General features: G+C 45.3%; 1 protein-coding gene across 1 annotated transcript in view; it reads left to right on the forward strand.

Moving 5' to 3' along the window:
* Positions 1-14,034, forward strand: part of SEMA3D (semaphorin 3D) — a 182,790-nt gene that overhangs the window by 99,213 nt on the left and 69,543 nt on the right. The window contains exon 8 of the mRNA XM_083440752.1: positions 4,187-4,329. Coding sequence (XP_083296878.1) covers positions 4,187-4,329 — 143 coding nt within the window. The remainder of the gene's footprint in view (positions 1-4,186; positions 4,330-14,034) is intronic.

Here is a 14,034-nt window from a genome sequence, read left to right on the forward strand (position 1 = left end):
TCCTTGGCAGCAAATTCCACTGTCGAACAGCTCTTACTGTCAGGAAGTTCTTTCTAATGTTTAGGTGGAATCTTCTTTCTTGTAGTTTGGATCCATTGCTCCGTGTCCGCTTCTCTGGAGCAGCAGAAAACAACCTTTCTCCCTCCTCTATGTAACATTCTTTTATATATTTGAACATGGCTATCATATCACCCCTTAACCTCCTCTTCTCCAGGCTAAACATGCCCAGCTCCCTTAGCCATTCCTCATAAGGCATCGTTTCCAGGCCTTTGACCATTTTGGTTGCCCTCCTCTGGACACGTTCCAGTTTGTCAGTGTCCTTCTTGAACTGTGGTGCCCAGAACTGGACACAGTACTCCAGGTGAGGTCTGACCAGAGCAGAATACAGTGGCACTATTACTTCCCTTGATCTAGATGCTATACTCCTATTGATACAGCCCAGAATTGCATTGGCTTTTTTAGCTGCCGCGTCACACTGTTGGCTCATGTCAAGTTTGTGGTCAACCAAGACTCCTAGATCCTTTTCACATGTACTGCTCTCAAGCCAGGTGTCACCCATCTTGTATTTGTGCCTCTCATTTTTTTTTGCCCAAGTGCAATACTTTACATTGCTCCCTGTTAAAATTCATCTTGTTTGTTTTGGCCCAGTTCTCTAATCTGTCAAGGTCGTTTTGAAGTGTGATAATGTCATCTGGGGTGTTAGCCACCCCTCCCAGTTTGGTGTCATCTGCAAATCTGATCAGGATGCCCTTGAGTCCATCATCCAAGTCATTGATAAAGATGTTGATTAAGACCGGGCCCAAGACAGAACCCTGTGGCACCCCACTAGTCACTCTTCTCCAGGATGAAGAGGAACCATTGTTGAGCACCCTTTGGGTTCGGTCAGTCAGCCAGTTACAAATCCACTGAGTGGTAGCATAGTCAAGACCACATTTTACCAACTTCTTTACAAGAATATCATGGGGCAGCTTGTCAAATGCCTTGCTGAAATCAAGGTAGGCTACATCCACTGCGTTCCCTTCATCTACCAGGCTTGTAATTCTGTCAAATAACGAATTGGCTCCAATTGCATTTGAAAGGAACACATCAGCTTAGAGAAAGATTGGGAACCCACTGGACATTGTTAGGGCTCCTTTACCCTTGACCATTGTCCCTACTGGACGGGGCTGATTGGAGTTGCATTCTGGCATTAGGCAGAGAGCACCAGGTTTCCACTCTTGGCTTGAATGCCAAAACATTTGTATGGTGCCATGAAGACTTTTCACAGAAGAAATGAATGTTTCATTAGTATATTATAGTTCAGGCTTCCTTTCTTCAAAGAGATGATTGAGGATGGTCCATGTGGTGTCAGTGGGAATCGTATTTTATCCCTCATAACAACCCAGTGAGGTAGGTTAGACAGAGGAATAGGATCTCATCCAAGGATCTTACCCACTGAACTTCACAGCTGAGTCGAATTACTTTTTTAAAGGATTTTAAATTTGAACCCAGGTCTCAGTCTCTAAGCACACTGGCCTATTCTGTTCTCTTCTGTTCTGTGTCTGTTAGTGTGTCTGAAAGCTGACATAATGTCTTAAGTCGAATGCTTTTAGAATTTGTGTTATTCTGTTAAAGTTCAAGAGATTCCCAAAATTGCTTTCTCAATGTAATCATGTTTCACTCCAACAAAAAGACCACTATTAAAATTGACGTAAAGTTTGTATTTTCTGGGTGTTCTGGTGTCAAGAAATTGGCTGATGATAGTATTACAATTAAAGAAAACACAGACACATAAATATACACACACACTAAAGATTAAACCACCCATTCTTTTTTGGCCTTCCATGAAAAATGGTGCACACTTAAGTAATTGTGCAATTAGTATTAAATTGCTTATATAGGAATGAGACGGATTTTCCCCTTTCAACTATATTCTGTTCTCTCAGCTGAATAGTTCACTTCACTGCAAGGAAAAGTCCACAGGAAAAGTCCCAATTTCTATTAACTCGCATTTCCAATTAAAAGGATCCTAAGTAACAGGCAATAGGTCAGAGACTGCTCCCAGAGCTGACCTTGCTGAGCAATGATCTGAATCAACAGAGGGGAATTTCTTCGGGCAAGAACTTCTTGCCTATAGTGGCAGGTCTCAGAAGGACCAGCCCTTTCCCAGGCTTTTAAAAGATGCTGAGGCCCTGTTATTTTATTTATTTAAAGGTGTTTATAAGCAGCTTACTATTTTAAAATCTCTGAACAACATAAAAGCAATAAACTTCATCATTAAAACAAAAATGCCACACAAACCCAGTAAAAGAGTTGTATAAAAGCGCATACAAACAAAGAAAAGTTGGAATTCCAGGAAGTCAAAGCAATAAAAATGCAATGGGGGATGCTTCACCTGCTGTATTTATATTATTGTATTATTGCATTTCTGTGTTGGGGGGAGGGAGAGACAACAGCCAGGCATACCTCCCTTGCCTGAGCTCTGCCTCATATCCTTCTGGGACTTGAAAAGATGTCGTGGTCATCAGACAGATGGCTGTGTGGGAGCAAAGTGTGCTCAAACTCACAACCCTGAGATTAAGAGTCATGTCTGGTACAAGACATAATTTTTGTGTTCCAAAACTCTGTTATGGGGCTGCGGTGGAACTAAAATGGAAGACTGTGCAAGCTTCTTCACAATAAGTGATGCTTGCGACATAGAAAGTGTCCCTGTGCAAGATAATAAAAACACCAAGAAATTTGGAAAGCTCAGAGTCTCCACTCTCGGAGCAACCTGCCTTATACAGTGGTGCCTCGCAAGACGAAATTAATTCGTTCTGTGAGTTTTTTCGTCTTGTGAATTTTTTCGTCTTGCGAAGCACCACTGTGTATTGACGGTTTCCCATAGGAATGCATTGGTGGTTTTTTAAAAAAGGCGCAAGACGTTTCGTCTTGCGAAGCAAGCCCATAGGGAAATCCGTCTTGCGAAGCAACTCAGAAAACGAAAAACTCTTTCGTCTTGCGAGTTTTTCGTCTTCCGAGGCATTCGTCTTGCGAGGTACCACTGTATTGGCCTTTGCATGATCCTATGCAAGTCTGTATACTCAGACACAAGTCCTCCTGAGTTCCATGAAACTTACTTACTCCCATGTAAGTGTGTATAACATTGCAGGCTCTCTGCTCTAATCTTACTCCTCCAAACCACTTTCTGCGGGGAGTGATACTGAGTAATGTGTTTCTCCTATTGCAGATTGCAGCAGAATTGATGTTACAGGTGGCTGCCTGTTGTGCCTCGGCATGAGTCTCTGCCTTGGCTTTGCCTCCTTCTCCTGATTTGTGCAGAGATGTAGTGGAGCTTACATTAGTCCTTTCTTTAAAAGTGATGTGCATTGCCAACATTGATTCATTAAGAAAACTATTTAAGCATGATCTTGGGACTCTTGCTCAAACACTTTTAAAAGAAGGGAGCTTGATTCCATGGAAAAGAAGCCAAGAATGTGTGAGGGCGCATTCACACAGACACATTGGCAGTGAGTTTAAATGCACACCGGAAGTCATGTCCACACCATGCTCTGGATGACAAATAATATTGACATAGTGTCCAGTTCATGCAACCCTTGACCTATGAAACAGGAGTGAATCTGGCCTAAATGACAAAATGCTTGCAGATGAATGAGTGGTTTCCTATGGCAGCAAGCCTGGATGACTGAATGGTCCTGGTGGTTAACAGTATGACAGTGTTATCTTTGACTTCCATTCTTTTGTGTCATGGCTGGCATTGCATTAGAATCAGAAGTGTAAGACGAATTCTGATTGTTCAGTGAGGAATTCACCTAGGACAAGTGTGGGGAAACTTTAGGTTCACCCGCTGTTCCTGAACTACAGATTCAATCAGCTCCAGCAGTCTTGGCCAATGGCCAGGGGTGATGGGAGTTTTAGTTCAGGGCCAGAGGTTCACCACACCTGACTTCAGAGAAAGAAGAGGTGAAGAGCACCACCGCCCAGGGATGGAGAAAACTGTGGCCTTCCATACGTTAGATGGATTCCAGCTGCTCCATCAGTGCTAGCTGATGCTGGCTGATGGCCCATCAAGATCTGGAGGCCCCATTGTGGTTCAGGGTAGCAAGTCTTCCTTCTGCACCAGCTTCAGTGTCTTGTGTCATCTCATAGGAGTTAGAAAACACAGATCAATGCAGTTACAATGTTTGGTATTTTGGGTGTCTTTTAGGAGCAAAGTTTATTGGACTCTTCCCTATCCCGGACACATATAATCCAGACGATGACAAAATCTATTTCTTTTTCCGAGAAGTTTCCCAAGATAGCAGCACCTCTGACAAAACCATCCTTTCCCGAGTTGGCCGAGTCTGTAAGGTGAGCAATGAGAATATATGCAAAACTAACTCTCTAGTTTTGTTTCCTCGATAAATATTAATTGCCCAAGGGAGGAAATAACTTTCCTCAAAGTACTGTCTAGGCTACCTACAATAATATGGATTACTAATGGAGTCTCACATTCTCTCAACTGGTCCTGCACTGTTGGTTTGATAAGCCAGCTGTGAGTTTGGAATTCTTATATTTTCACAGTTGATAATGAAGTTAAATAGTAGCCAGTTTAATTACCTGCCTCTGAATAGTGAGACTCTCACTCTACATTCACAAATCACCGCTAACCCAAACAAACTAATCCACTCCTGTTTTTTTTAGTTCTCCAGTATGTTTTCGCTATTGCTCTCCCCCCATAGCATTTGGTCTGTGTTCTTTCACCCATTCAACACCTTCTGCTCCAGTATATTATTTCCCAGAATTCAAAGGGCTGTGCGGGGCTGCCCTTATATTTTCCTTGCCTGAAACAACCTGGCCTGCAGGTTTGTGGTGCTCTCACACTTTCTGGTTCCATCCACGTTATTTATTATGGCTAGAATCCCAAGAACGGGGCTCTGGGCTTGTGTTTCTCAAGCAGCAAACCACTGCCACCATCACATGAGAAATCACTTTTGAAACTGGAGGGAATTTCCGAAGGAGATAGCATTGCGGGGAGGGTGACCTGTTTAGCAGAATCATAGCAGAATCATAGCACTGTAGAGTTGGAAGGGACCCTGAGGATCATCTAGTCCAACCCCCTGCAATGCAGGAATATGCAGCTGATCCATACAGGGATCGAACCTGCAACCTTGGCGTTATCAGCACCATGGTCTAACCAACTGTTTAAAAACCTGGGTATGTTCAAGCTTTAGGGTGTGCCTGAAATAGTGCTTTGAATCCCAGCCAATATTTATACATTGCATGCTCTGCCCAAGGGACCCAAGCCAAGGTATGAGCTTTCATGCACAACAGGTATCCCGGAACAAAAGAACTGCAAAACGCAAATATGACCAAGCACTGTAAAATCAGTTTAAAGTCAACAGTCAATGACAACAGTAGTCAATCAATAAGCGTCCCAGGTAGAAATCTCAGCAGTCATCAATGAAATACCCTTTTGACCACTAATTAAAACATTTTTTAAAAAGGAGAAAGATTGCTTGCAGACCAAGGAAGTCATCAGCCCTTTGTGGCTTAGGGCCCTCGTATTTATGGGACAGCCTCTCCTGGTAGGCCCCGCAGAGGACCTGAAGGTCCATGAATAATAGCTTAAAGGTCCCGGGCCCTAAAGAAGTCAGACTATCCTCCACCAGGGCCAGGGCCTTTTCAGTGATGGCTCTGACCTGGTGGAATGCTCTGTCTCATGAGACAAGGGCCCTTCAGGATTTAACCTCCTTCCGTCAGCCTGTAATTTGAATTCAGCCTGATCTTTTATTTCCCTTCCCTTTCCTCCCCCTCCCCTTTTATGAAGATCACCCGCTCTGAGATCCCACAGCTAATTCTCCCCTGGCCTCCTCGCTGGCCCAAGTAGGACCAATTCAGCCAGCTAGCCCTGGGGATTATCTAATGCTTATTTCCCCTAAATTGATTTCTGAATTTTGAATTTTATTGTTATTCATGTTTTTATACTGTATTTTATGCTGCTTTTACAATTAAGTGTTTTAAATTTGTTGTTAGCTGCCTTGAGCCCGGTTTTTGAACCAGGAAGGGCAGGGTATAAATAAAATTTATTATTATTATTATTATTATTATTATTATTATTATTAATATCAGGTGGATGTCCTTTGGGAACATGTTTCACAGCGCCTTGCCAGGGCAGTGTTCCGTGGCAAATAAAGTGTTGTTCTTTCATCATTGTCTTGCTGCTTCCCCTCTCAACTCCTTGGAATAAACATGTTGCTAAAGGAAACACAGGCCAAACATAGATAAATAAAGCAAGGAGAAAGGTGGCTATCAGTTCCACAATGTAAGAGAAAGGCGACTGACTGCTGTACAGTCCTCTAACTTCCTTTGCTCTTTTCTGGAAAGAGCTTCCAGGATTGTTACCAGCCAAGTCCACTCACCCACTCCAAGACGCGGGTGGCACTGTGGGTAAAACCTCAGTGCCTAGGACTTGCCGATCGTATGGTCGGCGGTTCGAATCCCTGCAGCGGGGTGAGCTCCCGTCTTTCGGTCCCAGCTCCTGCCCACCTAGCAGTTCGAAAGCACCCCTAAGTGCAAGTAGATAAATAGGTACTGCTTTATAGCGGGAAGGTAAACGGTGTTTCCGTGTGCTGCGCTGGTGCTGGCTCGCCAGAGCAGCTTCGTCACGCTGGCCACGTGACCCGGAAGTGTCTCCGGGCAGCGCTGGCCCCCGGCCTCTTAAGTGAGATGGGCGCACAACCCTAGAGTCGGACACGACTGGCCCGTACGAGCAGGGGTACCTAGGTCCACTCACAGCAAGCCTTGAGCTCCTGCACTCCCTCCTCTAGTGCCCCAGGGTGACCAAGAGGACACCAGAAACTCCCACTGATAATTATCGTATTTTTCGCCCTAAAATGAAGGGGAAATGTGTGTGCGTCCTATGGGGCGAATGTAGGCTTTCGCTGAAGCCTGGAGAGCAAGAGGGGTCGGTGCGCACCCACCCCTCTTGCTCTCCAGGCTTCAGGAAGCTCTGCGCAACCCTCGGGAGACCAGCTCCGAGGGTTGCGCAGAGCTGCCTGCAGTCCCGGGCTCAGCGCAGCTCTGCACGGCCATCGGGAGTGGGGCGCGAAGTCCCACCCGGCTCCCAGTGGCTGCGCAGAGCTGCCTGCAGTCCCGGGCTCAGTGCACATCTCCCCATCGCCAGCCCCACAAGCTCGGGGGACAGCGGGGAGGCAGAGCGCGCCTTCCCACTATTCCCCGACCTGGTTCTTCCAGCCCTGCTCCTGGGGGGGGGGAAATATTTTTTTCTTCTTTATTTCCCCCCAAAAAAACTAGGTGCGTCCTATGGGCCGGTGGTGAGGTTCAATTAACCATCGTTAACCACCATTTGTCCAGTTTTGAACAACACAATAAGTTGTGGTTCACCTGAAGTCAAAACAAAAGCACCCAGCCTCCTCGTGGGGATGTTAGAGAGGAAGGGAAATTGTACTGGCACAAGGCTGGCAAAGGCTCAGTCTCATAATCCAAAATGAGGGGGTTTCTTTGTGTCCAAACCAGCCCAGATACTGTCCGAACAGCTCAACTTAAGGTCAGCACTTTCATCGGATGGAATTTTTCTCCCTGCAGCAGGTGAAAGTTTAACTGGCACCTCCTTCCTTCTATGAAAGAGCAATGATGGGAAACGCTTCGCCAATTCCATGTCGGTCTTTGTGACCTTTTAAAGATGCCGGATCTCTGCCAGAAAAAAGGGGGTGGGTACCTTAGTGGTAGTTTTATGAAGATAAAGCAAGATAAGGATTGTAGAGAATTTGTCACACGGATTTTAATAACGTATTCAAATTCGTGCCAGGATCTGACTGCTGAGACTATAGCTCAGCTACAAAGTGTAGGGCATCTAGTTCAAGCCTTGACTCAGCTAAAGAAGCTCAAGATATGGGGAAGAGATCGACTGTAGACTCTCCAGAGTGGGAAACATTTTTCATCCCAGGGGGGCGACATCCGTCTGTGGAAAACCTTGGGAGGGGTCTTCCGGTTGGTGCTTCTGGAAAATGGCGGATTTCCTCCGTTTCGGAGGAACCTGCTCTCTGGAAACAAGGGTCTGACCGCCATGGCGAGGCGGAGACCCGCAAAAAACCATGGTCGGAGGAAGACCGTGGGCTTGGGATTCGGCACGTACCTTTTGTGCCTCGCCTACTCGCAGGGAGACCTGGTTTTGGGGCTCTGGAGCAACGTGGGGTGAGTGGCGCGGTACATCGAATCGACCGCTACTTTCAGGGAGTGAAGCCGCATAGATGTTACCAGAAAGCGCCGACTTTTCCTGTGGACATTTGGACCTTAAATTTTCGTAAATAAACTGAATTGGATTACCAAATACTTGGATTTGGCACTTGAACGTACAGTAGGCTACATTCCTGCCATGGAAAGGTTAGCAGTTTCTGCCCTCTGACAAACACACGGTACCTCCATTCGAGCCATGAGGAGGCATTGCCGCTGTTTAATTATACATTCTAGTCAGGCGAGGGCACTTGAGGTGGGTGTTGATCAGAACCAGTGAGAAGCATGGCTCAGAAGAAGAAGGTGTAGCCTCGGGAGCACCCCAAGAGCCAGAGAGAAAGGCCAAAGATTGTCACCTACCCCTGAGGCAGAGTCCAGCGCTGGTCTGGTTAGGCTTTTGATCTGACTCAAGGAACGGCAGGCCCTGGGGTCTTTATAGGGCATGATTTCTGTCCTACTCTCCCAAGGAACAGTTGTGGTCCTGGATGGCTGCAGAACCTCCATCACCACCAACATCACTAAGACACCCCCCCCCAACGTATCTGCCCTAGAATGAACACCTGAAAGGGGTTCTGGAAACAACTGCATACAGTGTGAGTCCTGAAAAGGCCTGCAAAAGAGTAGAGAGAAAAGGACGGGGTGTTACACAATGAACTGCTTCTCTATCAAATAAAAATGAAAAAAAAATCCCTGCCCATAAGAAGCCACAACTTGGACCCCTTCTCTCTGACATCCAGTTTCTTACGTGAAGCAATATGGTCTGCGTGGCTGAGCATTCAGTCACATGGTCCTTTGCCTGCTTTCTGAAGTGGCACAGCTGAGACCCAGGTCTGCAACCTCTGTGAGAACCAGGGCAGAGGACAGAGTGTTGGCTAACGAGTGTGTGTTGTTGAGCAGCCTGTTTACTTTTAAAGTGCTGTGGGAAGAGCCAGATCTCCAGGGCTGAGTACTGCTGATGGGCCAAGGTTCCCTCCCAGGCAACCTCAAAGGACCAAGTAGCAGAGGATGGGAGAGATCTCTGCATGAACGTCTAGAAAACTATTGCCAGTCAGAGTAGATAATACTGGGATAGGTGGACCAGGATAGGTTTGACCAGTGCTTTTTTTTCTTAAAGAAATGTTTAGAGGTTGTCAGGGAACTGCCATCAGTGCCGGAGGGAGAGAGCAAAATCCAGAGGGATTCCGGAGAGTGTCCCGGGATTGGGAGAGGCAGCCCGTCTTCTGGGGAAGAGAATCAGCGTAGCACCAGTGGAGAAGGGGGGCAGATGGGGGAAGCGGCGAGGCGGTCCCATGACTCCTTGCCGGGGACCAGCGGGGAGAGAAGGAGTCCTCCGCTGCCCACGCCCTCCTTGCGCAGAAGGCTTTCGTGCAGAGAGAGTAGGAGAAGACTAGGCGTCAAAGAGCTTCTTTGCTGGAAGAAGTTTAAGAAACGCCCACTGACGGATTCTGCCAGCGATTGAGACAGCCACGGGTGAGTGGCTGTCCGGACAGAAAAGGTTCACTCAGGCAATCCAGCCAGGTGTTTGCACCGGCTTACACATGAGCAACACCTAGAACAATTACAGAGGTGCTCTCATTTTCCTACTCATATTGAAATATTGCCCCTCAATGAGGCCAAACTTAGATTCACAAAATGTTTAGGGGTCCCCCCAGAAAAATGCACTGGTTTTGACTCTGCATAAGGCAACTTTATTACAATACACTTTGTTGCCCTCCCCCTTCAAAAAATTAAGGAGACCTCTTTGGATGTTTTCTGGATTTTTTTAACCATATCTAGGGATGGTTGGAATGAATTTATTTCTGGTGTGTGTCACACACTGTACGGCTGCAATCGCTCTGCTCCTTTAGACCCTGTCACTCTTAGCTTGAGAGTGAGGCCTGCCTGCCTCGAACTTCTCTGCCTCGAACAGATTGGGGAATCGTTTGCAGTTGTGTGTGTGGTAGGCAGCTCCCTGGTCTGAGAATGGACAGAGCTGAGCACAACCATTGAGGGGAAAGGGTTAAACGGCTTAACCAAGTTGACATCAGGGCTTTACGGGTGCTGTCCCTCTGGGTCAAACATCTGTCAACGTTTTCATCTTACCCAGTGATTAGAGGATTCAGATGTCCGGTAGTATTGCGTGGGTTTCTTTCACCATTTCTAATTTTGAGGAAATTATTTTTTAATTTGTATTATTTTGACTCATGCTTCTTTCTTTGCTTTTAAAAAAAGAACCATCAAACCGCCCCCACCCCCCTGATTTTGGTTGCATCATTTTTCATTCTGCATATCACCTAGGGGATAGTGTTATAAATTGCGAGGAAGTTCTTTCAACGTCCACGGTCGGACTGAAATGCATAATTTGTCATGACAAGTGGCATTTCTGATATTTTGCTTTTCTTTTCTTAAAGACGTTATCAGCCGCTTATCTGCAGTAGCTGGCATTTCTTCGTCTGCTTGGGGGGAAACTAGAATGTTCCCACTAATATCAAATGAAGTGCAGCCAATGCCTTGGCTTTGTTTTCTGTTTCCCCCTCCCGGTAGGATTAGGTGTAGAAAATACAAAACAAGTTTAACTGGCAAATAGAGAGCTGGTGCCATAACCTGTGAACAATGCACATTTAAATAAGGGTAGGTGACTCATGGAATCGTAGAATCACAGAACCGTAGAGTTGACGGGGACCCTGAGGGTCATCTAAGTCCAAGCTTCTCCTGTTTCTTGCCACTTTCTGCCCATTTCCCCAGGCCAGGAAGGAGGAGCTGTTGCTTCAGACTGACAGCTGCATATCAAGGAGGTGGAGACTCCACCCCTTCCTGGCTCTCAGCCAAGCTCTGATCCTGGCAGGTGCTTCCATGTTCTTCTCTGTTCTCACCCTGTCGCCGTTCACTTCACTCACGCTGAGGCAAATGGAGAGACTGATTTTACCAGTCAGGAACAGTGACCTCTCTCTTATCTACTCACACTCATGTTTAAGCCGAGGCACAGGCCAATGGGAGGGACCAACTTTGATTCATAGGGGAAGAGCTCAGCCTACTTCTCTGTTGCTCTTCTTGGATCACATGGAAATGGCAGTGGAGAGCCAGCAGTGCTCACTCTTTTAGTCATTCTACATATGAGGGACCCTGTTTAAAACCAGTTGCCAAGCAGGGCTTTACTAAATTCCAAATAGATTGGGTCTATCGCTTTGCCTGCAGAAATGACTATTGCAGATACAGTGGTACCTCAGGTTACATACGTTTCAGGTTACAGACTCCGCTAACCCAGAAATAATACCTCAGGTTAAGAACTTTGCTTCAGGATGAGAACAGAAATCGTGCGGTGGTGGCGTGGCAGCAGCAGTGGGAGGCCCCATTAGCTAAAGTGGTGCTTCAGGTTAAGAACAGTTTCAGGTTAAGAACGGACCTCCAGAACGACTTAAGGCCGTAACCAGAGGTACCAATGTATTAATACTGTGCAGTTTGAAGTACAGATGGATGCATGAAAACTGACTCCTTTTTGGAAATGAAACATTATTAAGGCCCATGCGTTTAATTAAAATTTACTTGCAGAACTGTCTTCAAAACAAAATGAAAACATCAATTGATACATCCAAACAATTCCATAAGACACGTGCCAGTCCAAGGCATAGACTCAGCATCTTGTTGTTGTTGTTGTTGTTTAGTCGTTCAGTCATGTCCGACTCTTCGTGACCCCATGGACCAGAGCACGCCAGGCTTCTACTGCCTCCCGCAGCTTGGTCAGACTCATGTTTGTAGCTTTGAGAACACCTGTCCAACCATCTCGTTATCTGTCGTCCCCTTCTCCTTGTGCCCTCCATCTTTCCCAACATCAGGGTCTTTTCCAGTGAGTCTTCTCTTCTCATGAGGTGGCCAAAGTATTGGAGCCTCAGCTTCATGATCTGTCCTTCACTCAGCATCTTACAAAATATGAAATAATTTCAACAGACCTGGAAGCAGAGGTCTGTCTCTCCCTGCAGCCTTGCATTCCAGCTTGCACCCTGCCTGAGGCTGTTTATCTGGATAGCTATTTACACATCCTTACTTTCACAGAGCCTGGGAACAAAGAAAACAAGGCAATTCCCTTCAAAATGGCGAATTTACAATTCAATACCGCTCTTGTGATCTAAGGTTAAACATTCATGTGTTAGCTAGCAGAAAACAACGGCAGTTAATTATCACCTCAGCTAGAGCTCAGAAACCCTTAGAATACTGCAGTGGAATTTCTCCAGAGTTAGCAGTACAGTGGTACCTCGGGTTAAGAACTTAATTCATTCCAGAGGTCCGTTCTTAACCTGAAACAGTTCTTAACCTGAGGCGGGCTTTCGCTAATGGGGCCTCCTGCTGCCACTGCGCCGCTGGTGCATGATTTCCGTTCTTATCCTGGGGCAAAGTTCTTAATCTGAAGCAACCACTTCCTGGTTAGCAGAGTTTGTTACCTGAAGCATCTGTAACCTGAGTAATGCATATTTAGGCATTTTCCATTTATGTGTCAAGTAAACAATTATACTTCACATCAACTGTCTTCTCAAATGATCCTGACATGAAACATGATCCCCATAGCATTCGTGGCAAAGTCACATCCTACGAGATATTGATATTGTTAAGGGTATATTGATACCCTTGTTGGCGTCAATCAAAGACATTCCAGTATTGTCGTGCACCATGCAATTATTCAAATAAAGCATCATTTCAAAATAGCAGGGTTTATTTTATTTTTTTTAAATAATGTTTACCGAAAAAGGGAAAAAAAAGAGAAAAGCGAAGAGGAAAAAAAAGAATAAAAAATTACATAGAAAAAAAGCAAAAAAAACCACAATACATCAAAACACACACAAAAAAAAAATACATAAAAAACACAATATATCAAAATCCTTATCTTTCATTAACTTATTTCCTCGACCTCCTCACACCTCCCATTTTTGTATTCCAGTTATTAATTATATCAGCAAATCCTTTCCATCTTTCATTGCTTTCTATCTTTTAGTTATCTTAATTTATTTTTACCTTATCTTATCATCAAAACCTTAAAGTTTATTTATACTTAACTCCTTATAATATTTCTGCTAAAGTCATGTAATTTCATTCCAACATTTCCCAACATTCATTAATTTTACCATATTTTTCTAAATAGATTTTAAAATTATTATTTTTTTCCAATCTTCTTCCACCGTCTCTTCTCCCTGGTTTCGGATTCTGTCAGTCCTTTCTATCAGATCTACATAGCCCATCAGCCTGGTGATCTTCTATCCGAGGCTCTTAACTCTTCTCCATGTCCCATCTACAGGTCTTCTTCAAATTTATGCTTACACTTTACTTCCATCTTGACAGTTCCTTTATTCCTTGTCGGCAGGTCAGCCCATACTCCATAGTCAATACTAAAGTCCCAAAGATGTTTCAGGGCATGCTCCAAAGTCCCTTCAAGGCTAAAGGCCTCCACAACTCCAATCTCCCCCTGGCCCAGATCCGAATCACAAAGTCCAGAACATCCCTTCATAAGGGAGTCTGTCCAGCTTTCCTTCTCCGATCCAAGTAGGGCATCGTCTTTCCAGGTCTGACTTTCAAAATCAATCACGCATGGCATCAGCTTGTATCCATCAAATTGTTTCTGTGAAGACGAGACCTCCACTTGTATTACTTGAGATTCGGAAGCAGTTTTTTCCATCGTCTTCTCCACAGCTTGCCATTTCGAGATGGGTTCCTGAGTCAATACCTGAGTCAAAATAGCAGGGTTTAAAGTGCTGCTTGGTGATTGGTTCTCAGAACTTCACTGTGATGCATTGCAAGGAAAATTGATCACATGCATTCTCGGTTAGACTTTAGTACTGTTTGGGAGCGGGTAGC

The sequence above is a fragment of the Podarcis tiliguerta genome (genome assembly GCF_965153285.1).
Source record: "Podarcis tiliguerta genome assembly, chromosome: 5".
NCBI lineage: Eukaryota > Metazoa > Chordata > Lepidosauria > Squamata > Lacertidae > Podarcis > Podarcis tiliguerta.